Here is a 25,486-nt window from a genome sequence, read left to right on the forward strand (position 1 = left end):
TTTTAAGATATTAAATAATACTATTAATATATACTTACTATAAGTTATATATTAGATCTATAATAGGATTATTTAATATAAGTTTAGTAGTCTACTAGAGGTAGGTAACCTAGAAATACCTCTTTTTCCTATTTACTTATACTTATATAAGTAACTTAATTAGTATTAAGCTAAAAGAACTCTTTCTAGATTAGCCTTATTAGAACTAGTTACTAATACTTATATAAGGCTTAATAAATTATTATTATATAAGGATATTACTATTAATATAATCTAAGAGCTTATTATAAGGGAATAACCCCCTTTTTTTATTTTCTTTATTTTTATCTTTTTTTCCTATTTCTATATTTAAAATATAAAATATAAAATAAATAATAGTATATAATATTTATCCTTTTAATATTTACTTCTTTATATAAATTAGAAAAACCCTTTTATCCTTTAATATTACTAGTATATCCTTTTATATAATAGTACTAATAGTATTACTCTCTATCTTACTAGCTACTTTATCTATAAGCTTTATTAAGCTAGGTAAATTACTAGTAATAAAGGGAGCTTATATAATCTCTTACTTAATATTAAGCTTTAAATCTAATATATTTAGCCTTTAAGTTATTATTTTCTTTATTAATAGCTTTATTTTATAGAATAGAGCTTATAAATTAATATAAACCCTTTTTACTATATATAAACCTATTATTAGTTACTTTTAATTATCTAGATATATTATTAAAAGATTAATTATAATCTTTTTATCTAATTAATTATATCTAAATACTATTAAGAGCCTTTTAATTATTATTATTTACTAAATACTAGTATAGTAATTAATAATACTTAAAGGGGATTCTAGAATAATTATAGCCTTAACTTCCTACTCTTTATTTAATAATACTAATAATATAGGATTAATACTATCTAATATAATTAATAATAGTATATCTCTATATAACTAGTATTTAAACTATAGATAAGTATATTACTATAATATATATTTACTAATATAGTTTAGACTAGATATTATCTAGGGTATTAGAATATTCTTAATATATTTATTTTTAATTATAGTATTAAATAGCTAAAGTATAAATATAATACCTTTATTATTTATTTTTAGTTAAGTTATAATAGAACTAACTTATCTTACTTATATACTATTTAAAATAGTACTTTATATTATAACCTAACTATTAATAAAAAGGCTTTAAAGTATAACTTAAGTTAAAGGTATATTTATATTATTTATTAAGTTAAGTATAATAAGGTCTTTATTATTAATTATAGTTAACTTTATACTTAAAATATTATAATTACTTAGAAAGGGCCTTTAAATAGTTTCTTCTATAGGTAGTAGTAATTCTTATATAGATAGATATAATATTAAGTAATAATAAAGATATATATCCTAGTCTAGATATTATTATACTAACTCTTAATACTATATACCTATCTTTAGGTAGTATTTCTCTATTATAATAAGTATTAATATTAATTAAAGAAAAAGGGTTATATAAAGTTTTTTCTTTTATATATAAACTATTACTACTTATATCTAGCTATAATATTTAATAAAGTACTAGTAAATATACTTAAATATATATTTAGCTATATTTTACTTAAATCCCTACCTATTTAATAAATACTATAGTAATCTATTATTATTATACTTATATAATATTATATATACTTATTATATTTAGTATATCCTCTTATATAATAAGAGAATATAGTTTAGCTATAACTATTATTAGTTAATAATATATATAAGTAGTATTATATAATACCTCTTAAAGAGTATTAGTATACTTAAGAGGAGTATATATAGTTTATATATATATTCCTAGCTAGCCTTTAAAGCTAGATATAGCTAATAAAGATATAACTATAATTTTAATACTTTAAGTAAGCTATCTTATATTCTTTACTATAAATATAGATAATTATTACCTTAATATTTTAAATATATAATAGATTTAATAATTAGCCTTATTTATAACTATATATTAGTATTAAATTTAGTTAAAATAGGTATATAGGTATAGACTATTTATATATAGTATTAAGCTATTTATTTATAAGAATATTAGCCTTTCTAAGTACTTAAGCTATTAACTTTTTAGTATTATTAGGCTAAGCTATAGAAGCTATAATAACTAGTAATACTATATTTATAATAATAATTAGTATAATAAAAAGAGTTATAGATTTATAAAATATAATTCTACTAGTAAATAGTATATATAGCCTTAAATTATATTCTATATTATATAAATATAGATATTAATATATTAAAAATAATTATATATGCTCTTAGCGTATGCCTAGTGTGTAAACCCCGATATAAGCATATAAAATGCGTTTTAGCGATAACTCACCTATAGGCTGCCGTACTGGAGGGATCTTCCCACCAAACTGTTCACCTCCCGTTGGCTGCTGACCAGGTATTAATTAATAGTGGATGGTCGAGTTCGTGGCCCTTCTCTCCTCTCTCCACCCCGGGCTCTCGCCAAGTAATCTCCCCCGCTTAAGAGGAATGGGGTATTTGTTGCTCTCGTCTACTGATAGCACCGGGTCCAGAACGGAGAACTCGTTATCCGTCCATTTTTATTTTATTTTTTCTTTCACAGTATCAACAGCAGACTAAAAGCTCTTAGCAGGTCGCATGTTTGTGTAGCATTCAGTCGGCATCCTCCCGTCCGAGGCATAAAAGCTGCCTTGCCAGGGTCGCAGCTGAAAAAAATAGGCGAAAAAACCCCAGCATATCGGGGCGAGCGAGGCAGAAACGGCACGAAACCAAGCCATTACTTACTCAGATAAACCCAGCGTCACAATTGGGCGCTATGTTTGGTCAAGTGAGCAGTTTCTAGTTACGCCCTGCAACCAGGGCAAGCCACCGGGCAAAAGAAGCCAGGCGGCAGGCTGCATTCCAGCCCTTTGACCGGAGCCGGCCTAGCTCCGTCGCTAGTTTATTACCCGTGTGTTTCTTTTTTTTTTCTTCCTATTCATGCCCTAACTAATCATTGGTGCCTGCCAATTCTGCCAAGCGGAAAGGGACCGACAAAACCAGCACAAAAAAACAGCCTTTCTTGTATCTACTAGCCAAGGCGCCAACTTTAATGCTCTGCAGCGCCTCGCAAGCCATGAAAATCCACTTTTGCGGTTACAGGCTTACGTTGCAGGCCAACAGGCGTTATTGTGCCAAAACTCTGATGCGCTTGCGCCGCGCCCTGTTCCCCCCCGTCTTTCTGCGCAGAAACTGGGACCAGGGCTAACCTCCAAGCACACGGACGCTAAAGATAAACAAAACTTAAGCTTTTCACTTTTCGTTGGCAGGGGTTTATCAGAGGGTTTTGGAAGGCCTTCCAGAACAATGGCTTGGGTCGCTCCACCCCGCACTTCTGGTGACTTGGCGCGCACCATCCGCCTCGTTGTCTGATGCCCGATGGCTTGCTGTTTACAATGGATGACTCGCGGAGCCAAGTGTCCCCCTGGTTGCGGGAATTACAAGACTGAGATGTGACTACGCTACCAGCCTCGTGATGGCATCGTCGTTTTCCGTGGCCCTTGACGATCCGCGTTGTTTTCGCAGTGGATGAGATGTGATGACAAAACTCAGCCGCAACGGCCTCGTTCTACTTATTGGAGACCAATGCGGGTTGAATTCATTGGGCGTTCAGCTGTTTTCAATGGTTGGCAATTCATTAAATAAATAAATAAATGGTTGGTAATTTACCCCCAAGCGTCAACTGCCGGGACGACGAGAACGGTATTGGCAAGTGGATACCTACCCCATGGGGCAAAGAGGGACGTGAAACGTAGTTATTACTGGTAGAATACAGCAAAGAAGCGAAAAAAGAAGAAAAATTCCATCACATGTACCTGCCACTTTGTTATTTTGCCTCGAAAAGTTGGATGCCGTGTCCAAAAAAATCGGAACCGGAAGCTCCAATCCGTTTGCCGGATGACGACAGAATCTGGAGGGACCTAGCAACTTGAGAGCCTCACAAGAGCAATGCGTGGCGAGTGATCAGGAAAGACCTTGTAGCGAGTTAATTGACTGAATTACGCACATAATTATATGACTGGCTAGCAAAGTCGCCAGGAATTGATGCAACGTTAGGACGAAATCTCATCCTCCCATGATGAGCAAGATGCCTCCACGAAAGATGCCAAATAGCATCATTTGTCAACCAACGAGGCGACGGATGCACTCCACAATTCAACTAGGCTTACACGGGAACGACAAGTCGTTGCGAGAACACGCGCTTCTTTGCTTGCATAACGACATGGTATGGGGTATCTGGGTCCCCCCCAAAACTGATCATTCACACAACTCCGTCGTAGCTCAAGCTTCTCCGCAGAGGCCCGTGACAGATGGCGAAAGACGGCGGGTCTAACCAAGAGTCGACGTAGTCGAGAAAGAGTTTGGGGTAACGAATAGCTGTCGGGACAAAACCCAATTCCCCCCTCATCCCCAGCCAACTTCCCGTCACAAGTCGTCTGTCTGTATGGCGCCCGCTGCTCAAAACGGTAATACGAATGATGGCCAAGACTTGGCACTTTATTCTACGTCAAGGCGTGACCAACGCCGGCTGACAAGGTAATTATTTCCCCAATGTCAGTTCCGACCAAGAAAAAAAACGCAAACATCGGTTTGCGGCGCCAACACGCGTGCAGCAGCCCCAGTTCGTTCTCCGACTGCTTGCTTCCGTGAAGTGGGTCGCCGACTCTGGGGTTCGTCGTTCGTCGGCGACCTTTCCGAGCACCAAAAAGGCGGTCGAGATATTGGCCCGGGACCATTTTTGCTTGGGGGGGGGGGGGGGGGTCGAATTCGTGACAGTAACAGAGCGAATCCTCCGTGACGTATGACGTAGAACCAACCGCTGCCGTTGCTTTCTACAAAGTTCGCTTGCCCTACGTTGTCAGCCGCAAAGACCGAAGGGATCGCGCCTATTCTACGGGTGGGTTTCACATATATAGGTGCAAACGTGAAACCAGTGCAAGCGCGGATGATTGCAGGAAAGACGGAGAAAGGTTTCTGTATAAATCTCTGACAAGCCAGATGGCGGTTAAAGTACACATATTTGCATCTTTTCACAGCCGCTCCTCCGTCCCGAACCAAAGAAAAGCACAATTTCGTCATGCTTTCCTCTCCAGCACATCAAAGAAAAACACCCGTTGCTCTTTCATTTATGAGAATGAAAATCAAGGCTCAGTACCGCTCAACGCCGCCACTTCCGCATGGGGCGGCGCCTCAGGGTTATGAACCCATAGCCGCCAAAGTCTGCATCGCAAAGTCCATGGGAAAAACAGGGCAGCGACAAAAAGTCTCATATCCCAACTGGTCATTTTTTTTTCCACCAGTACCTTGCCAAGAAAAAAAGAAGAAAAAAAGAAGAAGAAATGCCGCGCAAGAGATGGCCGATCAACCGAGGTTGACAATGCGGCAAGCCAAGACTGGGCGCCCATTAGCCCGACAGCCGCCGTCATCGGGGGCGTATTCACCAAGACTCTCGGCAGGGGCGTCATGGATGGTGTGGCGGAAGGGGCGGCTTGGCTGCCGCGCCTCCCGCGAGACATCATACCGATACCAGATCGATTCCTCATCCAGCCTCGCACACATGTGTTCCCGTGTATTCCCACAAAGTCCACAGCACATGTCATGAACAAACAGCATCGCAGACGCATCAATGATAGAAATGCATGCAATTGAACCAGGTGTCTACTGGTCGCTGGGTACTATATGACAACCATCAAACTATGCTTTCCCAAGAGCTCTTGTTATTCCTGAGCGAGCTTCGTGATGTTGCCACTGACAAAAAAGAAAACCCCCACCCCAAGTACCAAAATCAGAAACATTCCAAAATCAATTCGCGAGCCTATTTACGGTGTGACCAAAGAGGGTGCCTTCTTTATTTATTTTTTTATAATTTGCTATCGTTTTGTTTTTGGCTTCAAGAGCGGCTTTAGTTGTCGTAGCCGGCGCCGCGCTGCCAGGGGCTGCTCGAATTTTGCTGTCGCGCGTTTCGGGTAGGACCGTTGGGATCCAGGCTCGGGCTTGGGCGCCCTGAAACCGAGGGCGAAGGCGAGTGACGGCCAAACGAGCGTTGGGACTGGTTGTTGAGGGAGCCCAGGACGTGGCTGTGGGGCTTGGGCTCGAATTCTTCACTATCAAACATGCGCGACTTGTTGTCACCGCGAGCGACGGCGGCGAGGTCGTCGAGCTGGTTCGACTTGTCGAGCTGCGTGTTGGACTTCATGAACGAGGCACGGTCGTCGCCCATGTACTGGTAGCGCGAATCGGGGTTCTTGCGGAACACGGCAAAAGCAGTCGAGACAATGACCATGAGCAGCAGGACCAGGGAAAAGGCAGCGTTGAGGACGAAAAGTATGACGCCAAAAATACCAACGACGAGGGCGGGCGCATCAAAGACGTTGGTATAGATGAGCAGGCAGATGGCGTTGATAAAGTTGACGACGCAAATCATAATGTTGAACGTGTTGGTGGGCTTGTCCATCCAGGGGCGGATAACGCTCGCGCCGATGAGCGCAAAGGCTTCGAGGAGAATAAAGGCGATAGCCTGGGTGATGCCGCTCTTCTGGGCCACGGCAACGAAGAGAGCCTTGATAAACGTGTAGGCGAGCAGCGGGGCGATAAAGTAATGAGACGACGCGCGGAACTGGATGTAGAGAAAACCCCATTTGTTAATAACATTCGGGTCAGCGAACAAGATATAGGCGGGGTTGCTGTGGTGGCTGACGGAGCGGCGAGCGATGGTAATGACTTTCCAGGTGCCGAAAGCCAGGGTGGTGATGGTGGCGACAAGGAAGAAGACAGCAAGGACAACCTCGGCAGCAGAGTCGGCCTGGGTGAATTCCCAGAGGCAGAAGACGGTGACGAGAGGGAACCCAAGCAGGGTAAGACGGAAGACAATGCCCTTGAGGACGGTGATCCAGCCGTTGCGGAACTCGAGGAAGCGATCGCCCTTGACAGTACCCTTTTTGGCCAGAAGCTCGAGGATGCCCTTGTAGGCGGCGACAACGAGCGAGGTAAAAAGGACCAGGACGCAGAACCAGGTAATGGTGGTCATAAAGAGGTTGGTGGACTCAATCTTGGAGCGGAAAGCGACACGCTGGATACCGTACACCAGGTAGGTTCCGGAGCCGGTCTTGATGTTGCCACGGCGGGCTAGAGCAGCCATCTTTTCGGGCAACATGTCGCGACCGGCAAGATCGAGACCACGCTTCTGTACCTGAACGGAGTAGGTGCGAATGGAGTCGAGAATTGTGGACGGGGTACCACCAGTAGAGCGCTGGTACCAGGTGAAAATGTCCTGCATAAAGCCGAGTCTGATGATGCCCATGGTCCACTGAAAGTCCTGGGTCCAGGCGCGAACAATGGGAGGGAGCTTGACGGCAGTTAGGCCAATCATGGCCTGGCTCTGGAAATAGCCAAAGAGGGAGAGAGAGTTGGCGGCAACGTGGGAAGCAGCGTTGGCGTGGCCGAGACTGTTGAGGACGGCAGAGGAAATGAGGGCAAGGAAGGCAATGACAGCCGTGGCCCACTTGACACCGATTGTGTCGACAGTCTTCTGGTTGGAGATGTTGGCCTCGAGGCAAGCCACCTCGTCGTCGCCAAGCATGACGCGGACCTTGGCGGTAGCATCGAGATCGGGAATTGAAAAGGCGATGCCGGGGATAGGAGCACTCTTGCCAATGTCAAGACGGAAATCTTGGGGGGGCTTTCCGACCTGCATAGGGCACATGCCCTTGAGTTCTTCGACGGTGCAAGGATCAACGGCCCTGTTATCGATGATGGGATAGCCATAGGCCGCGACGGTGACGTAGAAGATGACCTTGCCCGAGATGGTTGAAGTGGCCGTCATGCTGATGTCGGCGAAACCCGTGTCGGCATCATACTTGACGTTGAAGAGACTGGCAGTAAAGCCAGACGCGGTAGAGCAGGTGTCGAGCGAGTTGGAGACGAGAATGCGCGCGGCATCAACGGCGGGCAGCAATGTGGCAGCGTAGCCCAGGGCGGCGAGGGCGGCGCGGCGACAGGACACCATGGTGGGCGGCGGGCGGCGGGCGGTCGGGTATCGAGGGTATTGATTCTGGTCAAAATCTAGGAGTAGAAATTGAATCGCGAAATGCGCATCGCAAGACGGTCACACGGCGATGGGATGGACGATGAAATGCCGCGGTGGCGATGATGGACGAGGCAAAAGTAGCACTGGTGGGAGCGTCGCCGGGCCAGATGGTTGCCGTTCGAAAAGTATCGGGAAGCGGGTCCTCCACTGGTATAGTTTGCGATGTGACGATTTGACGTGCGGTCGGGCGCGCGCAGGGGTAGGTAGTCGACCAGGTTATAGGCGTGAGGAGGAGGAAGGAAGAAAAAAGGACGATAAAAGGGAAAAGCGAAAAGCGAAAAGCGAATGGATAGGGTTGAAGCAAAGGAAACGAGGATGAAACAAGGAAGAGAAGAAGACAATGAGGAAACGATAGGAAGGGATGGAAGGGAACAAGAAGTGGTGCGTCGGAGGGAAGATTGACTTTTAGCGGACGAGAGGGTGGGAGGACCAGAGACCAGTGGCCACCAATCCGTCACTGGACAGTGGACACTGACTGTTTCCGGCTAACTACGAGGTTGCAGGTTGCAGTGGCTACGAGCGCTGTAAGCTTGGGGGCCACTCGCTATAATGGGGATGCAGTTGCTGCGATGAATCATCCAAATCGCTGAAAGAATGCCTGCAGCAGTACCTGTTACGGTGGTCTTTTCAGTACATACTTCTCTCAGGTACTAAGTAAATGTATAGTGCTGTTGGCCGAGACAACCATCCTGGAACATACCTGCAACATCAAGGACGCGCCAGCTCTCCGCATTTCTCGCTCTTCCAGCCAGAGGATAAAATATGCAAATCCCCCTCTATTCAACTATTTGTCTCTGCCCCTGCGTCCTTCTCTGCCTTCCCTTGCCTTGCACTGCCCGCCTTGTTTCTAGCGCTCCCATCCGCGTCGTCCCAGTGCGTATAGGTTCCTATTTTAAGGCCCCCGGGCCCCACTCGCCGTCACTGCGCTAGCCCATCTCGGCAAAGTCCCTCCTAGACGGAACACTCTCACCAGGTCAACTGAGTTATGGGTGGCAATCCTGTCAATACGGATGGCGTTTATTAGTGTTAATCACCGAGCAAGTGCCAATTCTTCGCTGTGTGGTAGCTGACGTAGTGCCCGCAGCCCATTTTTCATCTTAGACGTGCATGAGGTTGCGAGCGCACGCCAGCCGCAGCTCTTCTACAGGATGACATGTCTGCAGCTCGTCTCATAGCATAAGAGCCAAGGCCATGCCTCTTTCACAAGTGCCAACAGCAAACAAGCCGAGACCACTACGCATTCTGCACTCTGTGTAATGTGTACAAATTACACAGTCACAACCACGCGCTGCTGGAATACGAACACCACCCCACCGCCTTGTATCAACCACAAAAACTCTTTCTGTCGCTTGTACGCGTGGCCGATGCCCTACTTGGCACTAGCACACCACAGCCAGTCAGCCCTTTGTTAGCATCCGATGCGCCATCTTGCGAGCAGTTCCTGAAACACTTGGCTACCGAAAACATGATGAGCATCGCCCGGCAAACATCTTGCTGATCAGCGCGCTCAGTATTACTACATAGATTTCTGGCCTGCCGACCAACCGAAGGGGTCGCCCATCGGCACAGCCACTGCTAGCTCCATGTGCCCCAGATTTCCCGTGCCGGATCCGCCATGACAGGAGGCGAGTTGTACTTACTCCGTCACTTCGGTTCAACTTTTGGCTTTTTAGTAAACCAACGTGACAAATAATAGAGAAAAAAGTCCCTTGGCGTCTTGGATTCCTCACTTTCTACATTGATGTCGCCCCTCTGGAACAATGCATCGAGTCGCGAAAATTCATTCAAATTTGAACCTATAGGCTCCATCACAGCTGACTTCTTGGTATATTGCCATGGGCCCGCCGAGTTGCTTTTATACTGTTAGAATCAAGGTGTATTTAAATAATAACAAAAGCAATAATAACGTCAATTTAGTTCCTAATAATTAAGATAATCTAGATAACTCTAATATAAACACTACCTTCCTTAATAGCTAAGATTAATAGGTCTATAGCCCTTAAAAGTAGGTCTCCTACCTATATACTAGCTAATAAAAGGCTAGCTTTAAGTTACCTACTTATATAAAGTTAATACTTATACTCTCTCTTTTTATAGCTTTATAAATAGGCCTAATTTACTTAAAAATATAATAAAAAGCTATTCTTCTTAGTATTATTATTATTAAAGCTTTATTTTTCTATTTTAGGCCTTTCTTAATTAATTAAGGCCTTTTTTTCTTTTTATATATATACTTTTTTCTTAATAATTCCTTTAATACTTTAATCTTTTAATAATTTACTTCTTTTAGCTTATTTTTATATTCTACCTATCTCTTTATTTATATATTTAACTTATTTAATTTAATAAGGCTTTATATTACTTAATTTAATAATACTTTTATTATAATATTAGTTAGGTTATTATTATTATTAATCTATTATAATTTATAGACTTCTTTTCTTTTATATAATTAATAAAAAGCTATAATATTAATTATTAGCTATTTTTTTTTAGTTATTTTAAGCTTAATAAGGTATTTATATAATAATAAGGAGTTAATATAGATAATTATTAAGATCTTTAGAATATTTAATTCCTTTATAATTATATTAATTATTAAGCTAATAGTATATTTTATATTTATTTTTATAATTATATTATATAATTTTAATATTAAAGCTAATCTTATTACTTTTTTTAACTTTATTAAGCTTTAAGTAATAATATTTCTTTTAAATATAAATTTATTATTATTAATTTATTCTTTATTACTAATTATAATAATATAATCTATTTAGAAGCTTAAATCCTTATTATTAGTAAATAATTTATTAATAAAGATAAATATCTTTATTTTTTTAAAGTTTATTAGGATATATTAAATACCTTTTTCCTAATTATCTATTTACTACTAGATTCTTATTCCTAGCTTTTTAAAGTCTTTCTCTTTAGGTTATTATTATTATATAGTTATAAAAAGGTTAAATACTACTTCTAGCTAGTAGATACTAATAATATATACTTTTTAGGCTTTTTACTAAGTATACTTTTCTTTAGTTAAGGGTATTTTTAGTTTCTTCTTTTATTTATATTAGCTTATAATAATTATACTATCTTCCTTAAAGTCTAAGTAATAGTTATTAAAGAATAATAGGTTTTTTATTATTAGATTATCTTTTAGCTTTATAATAATACCTACCTTTAATATCTTTTTATCTTCTTTTTTAATAAAGCTTTTATTATTTAAAATAAGTATATTATCTATTTAAAGGCCTATAATTCTATATTCCTCTTTATTTAAGATAAAGAGGTATAGGTTAAATATTAAGGTAGCTATACTTAGTTATTTAAGAAAATACTTTAAGTATATTATATACTAGTAGTTACCTAATTCTAAAATACTATAAAAAGGCTTTAGAACTATTATAATTATACCTTATAGGTATTAATACTATAGTTATTTTAGTAGCCTTATTAGAATTATTCTATTTAGTATTATCTTTAATTAAGTATATACCTAGGTAATATCTTTAAACTAGATTTACTTCTTAGTATTCTTTATCTTATTATATCTTTTACCTCTTTCTTTAATAATTAAAGAAGTAATAGTAATAATAATTCTTTAACTTAATTATTAAATTATAAATAATACTATTAAAATTAAGGCTTTATCTTAGTTATTAAAGCTATAAATTACTATTCTAGACTTTTTATACTTCTTCTTAGTTCTTTTACCTTTAATTTTATTAATAAGCTTTAAATTAAAGATTTATATACCTTTATAAACCTTAAGGTTAAATTCTATAAATTTAAATATACTAATAGCTATTAAGCCCTTAATTTCTACCTTATTTAACTATTTAAATAGTATACTAGGTATTATAATAATTCTAGCTTTATATAATTTAACTACTAGCTTATAATTACTCTTTTCTTTTATAAAAAGGTATACTTTAAAGTATATAGTATTTTCTTTATTTATAGTTTTTATTATAAAGATTTTATAGCTACCTTTATTATTTAGGTAATCTATATACCTTTTAAATTCTATATTTATTAAATAGGCTTTATATTTCTTTATTAGTTTACTTTTTATTAATTTTAATAATCTCTTTATTATTATCTTTTCTACCCTTCCTTTTATAATCTTATCCCCTTTAAAGAGGTTTAGACTATATAGCTAGGTAAAATTTCCCTTTTCTCTAGCTTAAAGACCTTTTATTATTTATTATTAGCTAGGCTAAGCTAGCTAAGACTAGATATTAATAAGAATTATTATTTAGTATTTAGTCTAATTATTATATTTAATAATATATACTAGTTTTAATCTTATTAGGTTATTTTCTTTATTCTTTTTATTTTTAAATTCTTTAATATTACTAATAAAGGCCTAGTCTTTATTAATATTTTAATTAAAAGCTAGGCTTATAGTATTTTTATTAAAGGCCTAGCCTTTATTAAAGTCTTAATTAGAAGCTAGGCTTATAATACTACTAGGAAATACCTAGCCTTTTAATTTTATAATTTCTTAGCTAGGTTATATAGTAATAGCCTCTTAATTATACCCTAATAGTACTAATAGGGCTTTATTAATATCCCTATTTTTAAAGAGGTTTTTAGCTACTATTTTAAACCCTTTTTATACTTTACTTTTACCTTTATTACCTCTCTTTTTATATTCTACCTTAACCTTCTCTATCCCTTTTTCTTTTATCTTATCCTTCTAGAAGGGATAGACTACTATTAAATAGAACTTTAATAGTCTTTTTAATATCTTAATAATATAGGTTTTACCTTTTATTATAATTATTTTAAATAAGCTTTACTATCCTTTCTTTTTATATTATATAAAGATATTTAATTATAAAGGTAGTTAATAAAAAAGGCTTATATTTAGATTATTTCTTTAAGCTTATACCTTCTTAATTTAATACTTTTAGTAAAGAATATAGACTTTTATTATTACTTTTTAAATTACTTTACTTTATTTATAGGTATCTAGATAAAGAGGTAATTAGTAAGATATTTAAGGGTATATACTAAAGACTAATAATATTAAGATAAGGCTATTTAGGCCTATTATATTATTAATAGCTTTAATAGCTATTTAAAGGATTTAGTATTTATTTATAATATTATTAATATTATTTTTAATAACCTTAAATACTTAGTAAAAGATATTATAATACCTTTCTACTTTTCCTATATTATTATAAGCCTTAACTAGGATAGCTTAGATTTAGATATAAAGGCTATTTATATAGTATTTAAATTTAATAAAAGTAAAGTTCTTTTTAGTATTATAAATAATCTAGTTAGGTAGGCTAATATATATATTAATCTAGTATTTTAGAATTATATTCTATATATTCTTTACCTTCTAATCTTAGCTTTAAAGGAATCTTATAGCTTAAAAGGTTATTACTAAATTAATAATATAGAGAACTAGCTTATTATTAATATAATAAATATCTATTATAATCTTATAATTAAATTTATAATTATTCTTAATTATAAAGTAGAATTAGCTAAAGGCTTTTTAGTTTAGTTAGTAATTCTTATATATCTTTATTATTTTCTTTAAGGTATTAATATTAAAGTCTTTATTAGTATACTCTAGAATATTACTTAAGTAGTAAGCTAATAGGTAGCTAAATCTCTAATATAGTTACCTAAGCTTTTATTTTATAAGGTAGAAGGCTATTATTAAAGCTAGGCTTAGTAGCTAGAATAGGTACCCCTATTACTTAATTATTAGGATAATAATATTACCTTTAATAAAGGTGTTTATAAGGTTATTAAATTAAATACTAAGTTAATCTATATCCTTAAGGGATATTAAAAAAGGGGTTAGTATTAAAAGGACTTAAAATTTAAGGTTACTAATAGCTATTTATAGCCTAATAATACCTAGTAGTATAACTAGGTTTATTCTACTAAAAGATATTATCTTTATAATTCTATTATTCTACTTAATTTAAACTATTAATATAATTTTTATTAGTACTTAAGTTTATAGTATACTAGTACTAAATTAACTAGCTACTCTTATATTAGGTAAGATGCCTTTAAATATACTTAATAGGTATTTTTCTTTAAAAATAAAGACTTAGCTATCCCTATAATCTCTTTATTTTATAGGGTTTTTTTTAATATAAAAGTAATAAATAGTATTATTAGCTAGCTTAGCTAGTATATCTTTTAATAATAACTTAGCTTTTATTACTATAAAGTATTCTATTATAAAAAAGGTTAATACTAAGCTATAGGCTAACTATTTACCTTTATTTTTATTATTTATCTCTTCTTTTTTACCTTAGTTATCTATATTTATATAGAATTAATTAATTACTTTTTAGATATTATTAATCTCTTTATTTCCATCTATTATCGTATACCTAGAATCAGTATATACTTATAATAAGCCTATAATATTGATAAAATTAATAAAAAGTAGGTAAGAAGTAAAATAATATTAGGCTTAGCTTAGAAATAATACTAAATAAAAGCTATACTATAATTAAGGTAGGTAGTAGTAAAAAGACTACTAAAGATATATCTAAATATATTAAGACTAATAAAACTTAACTAACTAAACCTAAGGTAATACTTACTTAGAAGAAACCTAAAACCTAATTAACTATTATAAAAAAGCTCCTCTTCTTAATAAATAAAGATAATAAGCCTTAGGTAGAAGCCTTTCTAGAATAGTTATAGATATATATTAGCCTTAAGTTAAGACTACCTATAACTATTAAAGTAATTTAGAATATTATAAAAAAGATAATTATATAGCTAAACTTTATATTAAAGGGAATCTATATAGATATAGTATAAAAAGGAACCTAAGGAGATACCTAGGTAAAGCTAGTCTTAGCCTAGTATAATAAAGAATTAATTATTAGTATTAAAGACTATTAGACTAAAGTATAGGCTATAAAGCTAATAGAGGTAGTTATAATAGTAAACTAATCCTTTTAAGAGGATACTATAGTAGCTACCTATTAGCTTCTATTTAGAGATATAGTACTTTTATTCTATTAAAATATAAAGGTATTTATAAATAATATATACTAGGTTAAGGATATATTTAGACTAAAAGTATAGCTATCTTACTATATATACTTAATAGTAGTAAAAGGTATACTTTTAATTAAAATACTAAATAATACTACTAACCTTACTATTATACTAGTAGTATTTAATAAGGCTAATATAGTTATAACTAAAGTATACTACCTTTAGGCTAAATCTAGTATAAAGGTATTATTAGTTATTAGTATTTATAATATAATTATAGCTAATTAACTATATTAATAAGGTATTTACTTTAATTTATAGGTATTTAAGTATAAACCCTATATAGAATTAGTCTAGACTACCTAGTACTATAAATATTATAGGTTTAAATATATTATATAATTCTATATAGTAAAGATAAATAAGTATAGCTAGTATATAGGCTAAGCCTATACTAATATAGAGGTATACCTAGCTACTATTAATATATTAAAGGAATTATATACTAACTATAAAGAAAGGTATTTAGTATAGTTTAAAGACTACTTTATATAGTAGGAGTATTAGATCTAGGCTTAGGAAGCTTATTACTTCTAGCCTACCTAGTTTAAAACCTATTAGCTAACTAAATATAGGCTTTAAAGCCTAAAGGCTTCTTTATTACTTAAATAAGTTATTAGTAGCTTATAGCTATAGAGAAGACCCCTTAAAACTAAGTAAAGCTTAGTAAAGAGACTAAATATATTATAATTAAATATAATATAGTTTCTCCTAACTAAAGGTAATAATATACTACCCCCCCCCCTATTACTATAAACCTTAACTAGATAACCTATAATAGTAATAATAATAGTATTAGTCTTAATACTAACTACCTTTAAACTAGCCTAGCCTAGATAATAGAATAAAGATCTTTTTATAGAATATTTATAAAAATAATAATAATATCTAAGTAACCTTATACTTCCTTAATAGTCTAGATATTCTAGCCTTTTAAGAAGTAGTATTAGGCTAACCCCCTTTTACTTTAGCCTTAGTATTATACTAAAGGCTTTAAGGGGAAGGCTATATTATAACTTATATATATAAAAGATTATTAAAGGATCTTTAAGATATTACTTTATTAAAGGATACTTATTATATTTAATTCTTCTTTTTATTACTAGTTATTATAAATATCTATATTAAACCTAGGTTAAACCTAGTTATTTTCTTACTTAGAGTAGGAGTAGGTAAGCCTATATTAAAAGCTATAGTAAAAGACTTTAATATTTACTATTTAATATAGGACTTTTATAAATAAGAGTTTAATACTACTAAACTTATAATAAAGTATATAAATAGGCTTAAGGCTAGGCTAGTTATACCTTTTAAAATAAGTATATAATATAAAAAGGATAAATATTTAAATATAATTAACTTACTTTAAGCTTTTTTTTTTTAAGAAGGTAATATAGTATTATACTATAAAGCCTAACTAGGTTTAATTATATCCTTTAACTATTAATACTAAATATATATAAGGAAGTAAAACCTTTATAAACTAAAAATTAGAAGAAGATAGATAAGGATATTATTACTATTAAGGTAGTAGCCTAGCTCTAGCCTTTAAATAAGGTAATACTTTATAACCCCTTTAAGATTAAAGTAGTATATAGATAGTTAATAATAATTATTTAAGATATAGTCTAACTAGCTATTCTTATTATAGCTTTAACCTAGTTATAGTAATTACTATAGTAGAATTAGGAGGTAGTAAATATTATTAATAATATAAAAAAGGTATAATAGATAGTATAGTATATAGGAGTACTAGTAGATTAAGAATATATAGTTAAGGTAAAAATAGCCTAGGTAAAGACCTTATATAAGGCTAGGCTATAGAGCTAGAGGGAGTACCTAGATTCCTTAAAGGATATATCTAGGCTCTAGAGGTATTTCTACTAAGTAAAAGGATATATAGCTAGATATACTTTTAATATAATACTAATCTTAACTAGATTAGATAGTAAGATAGTTATTATATAAGAAGAGAAAGTTAATATACTTAATTAGAAGTTCTTCTTAAATATTATACTATTTAACTAAGAATAGCCTAGGCTTAAGGTAGAGTTATAAGGAGTAAGCTAGGATATAACTAAGATCTTTAAGCTAATTACTAAAGAGGAGGTTATAATAATACTTAGGGGGTATATAACCTAGAATACCCTAGGGCTAGATAGGGTTCTTTATAGGTTCTTATAGGCCTTAAGATTACTACTTTATTAAGTTTTAGTTTTACTTTATAATACCTTACTTAAAGCTAGTTACTTTCTATTTTAATATAAAGCTAGTACTACTATAGTCTTATAAAAGCTAAATAAGTAACTAGAGGACCTTTATATAGCTAGGGAATAGTAATCTATTACCTTTCTTAATACTATAAGTAAACTTCTTAAGAAGATTATAGTAAATAAGATTATAATTATAATAAAGTTAAACTAGCTTTTATTTAATAGCTAAATAAGGAATAGGTAAAAAAGGTTAATTAAGATTACTATTATTATAATTTTAAAAATAGTTAAATTAGTATAGGCCTAAGGTAATACTATATTATTACTATAGCTAGATATTATTAGTACCTTTAATAATATTAATTATAACCTCTTTATCTAGATACTTTAATAATAGGGTTTTCTAGCTAAGGTATTAGGCCTAATATAGTCTTTTTTAGCTAATAGGTTAGCCTAGTTAAGGCTTAATAGTAGCTTAATATAGGCTAGGTTAGTCTTTTAAAAGGTACCTTAAGGATTACTATTTTTACTAATTCTTTTTATCCTTTTTACTAGCTTACTATATACTACTTTTAAGATAGTACTAGGCTTAATAATAGTTAGGTTTATAAATAATACTAACCTATTTAGTATTAAACTAAATATAAATATAATAATCTTATAATTAGAATAAAGATAGGAGATATATAAGGAGTAGTTAAAGGTTAATAACTTATAGTTCTTTATATTAAAGTTTAGTCTTATATACTTTTAGTATAGCTAAGGCCTAGACCTAGGCCTAATTTAGCTTAATAATATATTAGTTTATTTAAAATAGGAAACCTAACTTCTTAAAGTCTAGCTAATATTAAACCTAAAGTAAAAGAAATAACTCTAAATAGTTAAGAACTAAGTAGTAAGAGTAGCCTAGGCCTTAAGTATAACTATTAAGAAAGCCTAGGGGTTTAAGGTTAAAAATATATAAAAGCTATACTTTTAAGGTATTAAGCCTATTATAATATTTAGTTTAGCTAGTTAGTATATACTAAAGAAGAATAAGGTAGTAAGCCTAGTCTAGACCCTATATAACCTCTAAGTATAATACTTATAACTAGTTATAAGGGTATTTAAAGCTACCTTAACTTACTATATTAAAGAAGCTTTAAAAGTCTTTTTAATTAACCTCTACTTAATAATTAAGAAGTATTAAATATTAATAAGGTAGGAGGTAAGTAGGGTAGTAGCCTAACTCTAATATATATCTACCTAGGTAGTTAGAGTAGTCTTAGTAGTAGTAAAGAGGCTAAGGTAATAGTAGTAATATAGGTAATAATAACTATAATAATAGATAAGACTACTATTAATTAACCTATATAAAGGCTTTCTAGGTAAGTTTAAGGGGGCTTTAAAGTAGGATTAGAAGATACTTAATAAGTAGTTATAAAATAAATTAGTAGTAAAGTAAAAGGTAAATAAGTTAGCTAAATAATATTATATTAAATAGGTTATAATTTACCTTACCTATAAGCTACTATAGCTTTAATATCCTATTTAGATAGTTTTATTTTTATTTATACTTAGGTATATTAGTTTTATTATTATATAGATATATATAAAGAAGATTAGGTTTAATACCTTTCTTTATAAATAATATATTTTTAATTATAAGTTAAGTTTATATTATTATAAAGAAAGGCTAGAAGATATTTATTATATTCTATTAAGTTATATAGTATACTAGACTAGGCCTAGGCTATTAAAGGGGTAGTTTTAAGATAAGTAGGATATACTATTAATATTAAACTACTTAAAGGATTTAGTAACTATTATTAAGTAGTTATACTTATAAGGTTAACTAATATATATTTAAACCTTACCTAGGTTAATATTAAACTAGGGTTAGGTTAGGTATAGTATAGTAGTAATATAAATATATAGTAAGATAGGAATAAACTAGGTATATACTAGTATTAGTTTAGTATAGGTATAGGAAGTAATTAATTTTTAATTTTAAAATTTAGTAAATTAAGCTATTAGCCTACTTTTACCTTAGTATAACCTAGACTTAGTATTAGCCTAACTCTACCCTTTTTCTTAAATATAAAATAGAAGTTTTTAAAAAATAAGTATAGCTTAGGCTAAGCCTAGTATTACTTTAACTTTATTACTTTTAGTAGGCTAAAAAATATATAAAAAACTAAAAATAATTTTAAATAGGTATAGCTTAGGCTAGGCCTAGTACTACCCCTTCTTACCTCCTCCTCCTCCTACTTCTTCTCCTCCTCCTTACCCTCCTTCCCTTTAGTTAAGGTAGTTAAGTCTAGGCCTTTATTTAGCCTAAGCTTAAGTATAGTTACCCCCTAAGCCTTTAAGGTAGCTATAGTAACTTAAAGTAGGCTAGCTAAGGTATATTACTACTAGGCTAGCTAGTAAACTACTTTAGCCTTAGCCTAGTCTAGGTATATTAGTATTTTAGTATTAATATAGATAATTATAGCTAAGGCTAGGTTATAACTAATAAAGGCTAGTATAATTATAATCTAGGCTAGATTAGCTATACTTTAAATATAATAAGTATTACTTTTAGTATTTATATTATTAGCCTAGTTATAGGTATAATAAATAGTTATTATTAAGTAACTAAATTTAGTATTATTTAGACTTAAGGCTAGGCTATTCTTAATATAAGCTAGAAACTAATTCTAGGTAGTAGTAGCTATAGGCTTAATACTATTAATAGGCTATTAATAAGTTAATTAAGATTAAACCTAGTTAAACTTTAAATTAAAATTAAAAAAACTTATTAATATATAAACTTTATTATTTTTTATATACTTAGTATATATAGATATATTAAAATCTAGAACTAGATTAGGATAGGGGTTACTTTAGTATAATATTAGGATACTTACTAGCTTACTTAAAGTAGGTAATAATATTAGTATTACTTATATACTTAAGGTATTAGCTATAAAAGACTAATATTAGCTTACTTATAGTAATAACCTAGTATAAGTATTTAGTAAAGTAATAAAGAGGTAAAGAGGATAGCTAGTTAAATTAGTATTAAAGTAAAGGTAAATAATAAATAAATAAAGGTTACTTATATTATTAATAGTAATAATAATAATATTAAACTAATAAAATTAAGAATAAGATAGGGTTAAGTATATACTAAGGATAAGGTAACTTATTATAATAATAATAATAATAATAGTTAAAATTTTTATTTTTCTAAAAAGTATTAATAATATTAGGATAAGGCTAAGAGTAGCCTAGGTATAGCCTAAAGAGGTATATAAGGATAAGAAGGAGGGGAGTATATAAGTATAGTAGTAGTAATAGTAAGAAACTAGTAAAGAGGAGAGTTAGTATAGTTTAGTAGTTAAAGTAGGAATAGCTTAGCCTAGGTAAGGGTAAGGGTAATAATAAGGTATAGTATATATATTAAAGGTAAAGAAGATATATAATTATATATTATTAAAAAAGGAAAGAAAAAAGTAAAAATTAAAGAATTTAAGGCTTTTTAAATATTATAGTAAATAGGCTAGCTAACTAGGTAGTAAGCTAAAATAATAATAATTAAATATATATAGTTATAGCTCTTTCTTTACCTAATATAGTAAATATAGTAAACTATATAAAGGTTAATATTAATTTAAAGGCTTTAAAAAGGTATAAGAATATAAATAAAGTAATTATAAGGTAAGAAGTAAAGATAGGTATAAAAGTATATAAAAGTAAGAGAGTAATAAGGCTATCTTAACTAGTCTTAATATAGGTAAGGCTTTATAAGGGGTAAGGTTTTTACCTATTTAATATAAATAATATAGAAAATAAACTATAAAAGCTAAAAAGAAGAATAATAAGGGTAGGTATTATAGCCTTTATAGCTATTATTATACCTACTTATATTTTAAAGTATCTAGGGATTAGGATTTAAAAGGGACCTTAACTATATATAGTACCTAGCCTAGGCTAAAATAGGGCTATAGGGAAAGGAGGTTAAGGGGGTTAAGTAGGGGATAGGTAGGTTTATTAGCCTATTAAGTTTTATATATTTATACCTATTATTATTATCTTTTACTAAGATAAGGAGTATACTACTCCTTACTAGGAATTGCTTTAGGATTATACTAAACCTATACTAGAGCTAGGGTTTTTCCTCTAGGTACTTTAGTTTTTTCCCTATCTTATAAGCTATAAAGGTACTAGATAGACTAGCTAGTCTAATTAGTATAATATAATAATAATAATAATCTCTTTATTTCCTTTAATACCTTTAATCTTAATTAGGAATATTTAGTATCTTTTAGTAGTTAATAGCTTTAAGTAGTTTCTATTAAACTACTTCCTCTTAGCCTCTTTATATTTTTTCTAAGAGTAGTTAGTTAACTAATATCCCCCCTTTTTATAAATAAAGTACTTTTTTAAAGGTTAGCTTCTTTAATTATTTTTATTATAAAAGTTATTCTTTTTTTATAATTATTAGTAATAATTAAAGGGTTAGTTTTAGTTATAGTTACTATTACTATTACCTCTAAATTTATAGTTTATAAAAAATATATTTATAGAGGGCTTATTAATCTATTTATATATAGTAATTAATTATTAGATATTAACTAATAACTCTTTAAAATTTATAGCTAACTTAAGTAATATAAAGGTATAGGCTAAGATACCTTAAACTACTATTTAAAGGGTCTATATAAGGTTCTAGAAGCTATATAATTAGCTATTAAATATCCCTTAATATAGGCTTTATATTCTATTAGTTATAATTATTAAGTATTAGGTTATACTTTTACTATTATTCTTTCTTATTATATTTATAAGGAAGAAGGCTAGCTATTCCTAGTAGTATTTATTAATCTTAATAGCTAGCTTAAAGTATATTTTAATATTTATAATAAACTTTTTAAATTCTATATCTTTATTAGTAAGGTTTATAATATAGAAGTTTTAGGCTTAATCTTTTAATATAGTAAAGAATACTTAGTTAAATATATCTTTTAAGATTTTAAACCTTCTATATTTATTAAGGAATAGGTAGAATTTAATATTAAAGAAGTTATCTTTATAGCTTCTAAAGAACTTTTTAGTATCTTAGAAGTTCTTTTTAAGATTAGCTAGTTTATAAGGAATATTTACTTTTAGTTAAAAAGAATTATAGTCTTCTTAATATAGATTAAATCTTAATTAATTATAGGTTAGGTTATAGTAGCTAGGGTTATATTAACCTAGATTATAGCTATTATATTATTATTTAAATAGTTATTAGTAACTATTTTTATTATATCTTAAGCCCTAGAAATAGTTATTCTTAACTATTCTATAGGGTATATATTCTTTACCTTTAGCTATAGTATTTATTATTAAATAGTTAGTAAGGTAGTTATTTATAGTTAAGGCTTAATAACTACCTTTAATATTAGCTATAAGGTGTTTATTACTATAGTTATTAGTAGTTAAGGTTTAATAATTACCTTTCTAGCCTTTAGGGATCCTAAGGAATTCTAGAGTTATAGGGTATTTATTTAAATCTTCTTATATACCCTTATTTCCTTAGTTAGGGTATATATATTCTTCTATTTAGTAATTCTATTCTTCTTATATTAGTTCTTACCTTTATTATAGTCTTAAATAAGATAGTCTTTATACTTATTTATTAATAAGTCTTCTAGCTAGAGTTAAAGTTATTAGTTAGTAGTATATTATAAAGGCTTATAGTATTTTAATATAATTTAGGTAATCCCTATCCTCTTCTAGCTATTTTAATAGCCTTTTTATCTTTAATAGTTTTACTAGTTAGTTCTATATTTTAATACCTAGTCTAATTAGTATATAGATACTTCTACTTTAAAGAAAATTATAAAGTTCTTTTTTAATATATTAACTAAGCCTTCAAATATAATTAACTATTACTTTTTAAACTCTTTTTAAAAGATAAGAAAAGTTTTATTAAAGAATTAATATTTCTATCTTAGTATTTTAAGATATAACTATATCTATATAACTATATTATTTAGATCTTTCTTTATTATTATATTTAGGTTAATCTTTAATAACTAATTCTCTATTTATTTTTCTATTATAGCTTTTATTATACTATAGAATTAGTTTAGTAATAATAGCTTTATAGTACTTTTATTTTCTATCTTTAGCTTATTTACTATTTTTTAAGACTAGTTTAATAATAAATATTTTAAGGTTTTATATTCTTAATAAGCTTTTTAATAGTCTTAGTTATTATTATCTACTAAGAATAAAGATTTTAAGAATCCTCTTAAGTTATTTACTATTTTTATTTTCTAGCTTTTAGATTTAATAGAAGGTATATTTATTATTATTTTTAATATTAATAAGTAATAAAAATTAAGTTTATTCTATTAATAAATCCTTTTAAGAAGGTCTTAGGTTAAATATAGATTATTAATTTAGTAATAAGTATTTTAATTAGGTTTTTTAAAAGAAGTTTTCTTATAATAAATAATAAAGTAAGTAATTTCTATAGGCTATAGTAAATAGTAATCTTTTACTTTAAGTAGTATAAAAGAAATTATAATTAATTTACTTCTTTTTTATCTTAACTATCTATAGTTTTTAATAATTATTAATTAGTATTAAAATTAAGGTATATTTAAATAATAATAAAAGTAATAATAATATTAATTTAGTTCTTAATAATTAAGATAATCTAGATAACTCTAATATAAACACTACCTTCCTTAATAGCTAGGATTAATAGGTCTATAGCCCTTGAAAGTGGGTCTCCTGCCCACGCGCTGGCCAATGAGAGGCCAGCTTCAAGTTGCCTGCTTGCACAGGGTCAACATATACGTAGGTTCCTGGAGGACTAGAAGAAGGTCATTTGGTCTAATGGCCAGGGCATCTCTTCCCAGGCTTTTTGCCACACACCAAGAGCAGCGCGCGCCCCTCTTAGTCTGACCATCCGACCAAATCAGCTTCTTCCAGTCCTCCAGTGTTCAATTCTCTCGCTCTCAGCACCAACGAAGCCCGTCGTTTTGATCCTCTGGCTCAATCCAGGCTTCCTGGTTGGCTTGGTCTTCCAGAAGCCAGCTGCTCTAAGGATACGCCCGCCACACAGTGGTTGCTAAGATAGGGGCTCCGGCGTCAGTCAACTCGCCAGCCAGCATCCCACACGTCTTCTCACGGCCGTACCTTAGGATGGCTGCCTTATCAAGCACTGTTTGTTTCGATGGCCGGCCGCTGCGAGGAGCATCTTTAAGATAGTCGTCTTTAATAATGATTGGTCGAGAAGTTGGGTCAAAGCCACGCTTCTTAGCAGCTGCCCAGGTACGGTCAACAGTACGGGCAGAGACCCCAATAAGGTCAGCTATCTCAGTTGACGATTTGCCAATACATGGCATCTTCAAAATCACAATTAAGGCTCTTGTGGCGATATCAGTATAGCCTCGTGGGCCTTGTTGGCTACTAGCTTCATCCATTTGTTAGTTAGTTGGCAGATTGATGTTGGTTATTAGGCTCGTTAGGAAAGAAGGGGCTGGTTAGGAAAGAGGGGGGTGGCTACTATACAAATTACATGGCAAGGTCCCCCTGTCAGCTTAACCAGGTCCTTATCCCCATCAGACACGACTTTTGAGAGCGACCTCCGTAGCCTGATGCCATTCATTGCCGTTAATATACCGAGGCGGCCTCACAGGCCTATCTCTAGAAACTGCGAGGCCGGAAAGGAAGTGGCCACCCCAGACATTGACTACTACTGAGACACGTATATCCAGAGTCAGCTCGTGAAAGGCACCAACGATCTTGCAACGTCCAGCAACTTGACGTTGTCAAGGGCCTGCGCAGTGGCATCGAGCGAAGTGAATGCGAATAGAGTGCTTTTGACAGTATATATTTTCTCTATGTGTTATATGGTTTGCATACATATGGGACGGTTCTCGCCTGTTGAATCAGGCTACCATCGTCTGCCACCACCGCCTTTGGCGAGACGCGAGTGTAGCCAAGAAGTCGCCTCATTACATCGGCTACATGCGACTACTGGCAGTCCTAGTTTAAGATTCATTGCATGTTCAGGAAATAAATTCTCCCTTC

At 32.0% G+C, this 25,486-nt stretch overlaps 4 protein-coding genes across 4 annotated transcripts; 2 read left to right on the forward strand and 2 right to left on the reverse strand.

Annotated features, from left to right (window-relative positions):
- Nucleotides 1-4,328: 4,328 nt before the first annotated feature.
- Nucleotides 4,329-4,803, reverse strand: CCM_09585 (uncharacterized protein; the record flags this gene model as incomplete). Its single annotated transcript, XM_006674718.1, has 2 exons — nt 4,329-4,569; nt 4,673-4,803. 2 exons carry the CDS (start codon nt 4,801-4,803, stop codon nt 4,329-4,331), a joined length of 372 nt encoding a protein of 123 aa, XP_006674781.1.
- A 341-nt stretch (nt 4,804-5,144) lies between these two features.
- Nucleotides 5,145-5,669, forward strand: CCM_09586 (uncharacterized protein; the record flags this gene model as incomplete). The annotated part of the gene is made up of 1 exon (XM_006674719.1): nt 5,145-5,669. The coding sequence occupies one exon, from the start codon at nt 5,145-5,147 to the stop codon at nt 5,667-5,669; it is 525 nt and encodes a 174-aa protein (XP_006674782.1).
- A 300-nt stretch (nt 5,670-5,969) lies between these two features.
- On the reverse strand, nt 5,970-8,072 carry CCM_09587 (uncharacterized protein; the record flags this gene model as incomplete). Its single annotated transcript, XM_006674720.1, has 1 exon — nt 5,970-8,072. One exon carries the CDS (start codon nt 8,070-8,072, stop codon nt 5,970-5,972), a length of 2,103 nt encoding a protein of 700 aa, XP_006674783.1.
- A 1,916-nt stretch (nt 8,073-9,988) lies between these two features.
- Nucleotides 9,989-13,803, forward strand: CCM_09588 (uncharacterized protein; the record flags this gene model as incomplete). Its single annotated transcript, XM_006674721.1, has 8 exons — nt 9,989-10,069; nt 10,660-10,668; nt 11,193-11,198; nt 11,675-11,686; nt 12,095-12,100; nt 12,668-12,679; nt 13,249-13,254; nt 13,783-13,803. 8 exons carry the CDS (start codon nt 9,989-9,991, stop codon nt 13,801-13,803), a joined length of 153 nt encoding a protein of 50 aa, XP_006674784.1.
- Nucleotides 13,804-25,486: the final 11,683 nt, after the last annotated feature.

The sequence above is a fragment of the Cordyceps militaris genome (genome assembly GCF_000225605.1).
Source record: "Cordyceps militaris CM01 unplaced genomic scaffold CCM_S00010, whole genome shotgun sequence".
In the NCBI taxonomy this organism is placed as follows: domain Eukaryota; kingdom Fungi; phylum Ascomycota; class Sordariomycetes; order Hypocreales; family Cordycipitaceae; genus Cordyceps; species Cordyceps militaris.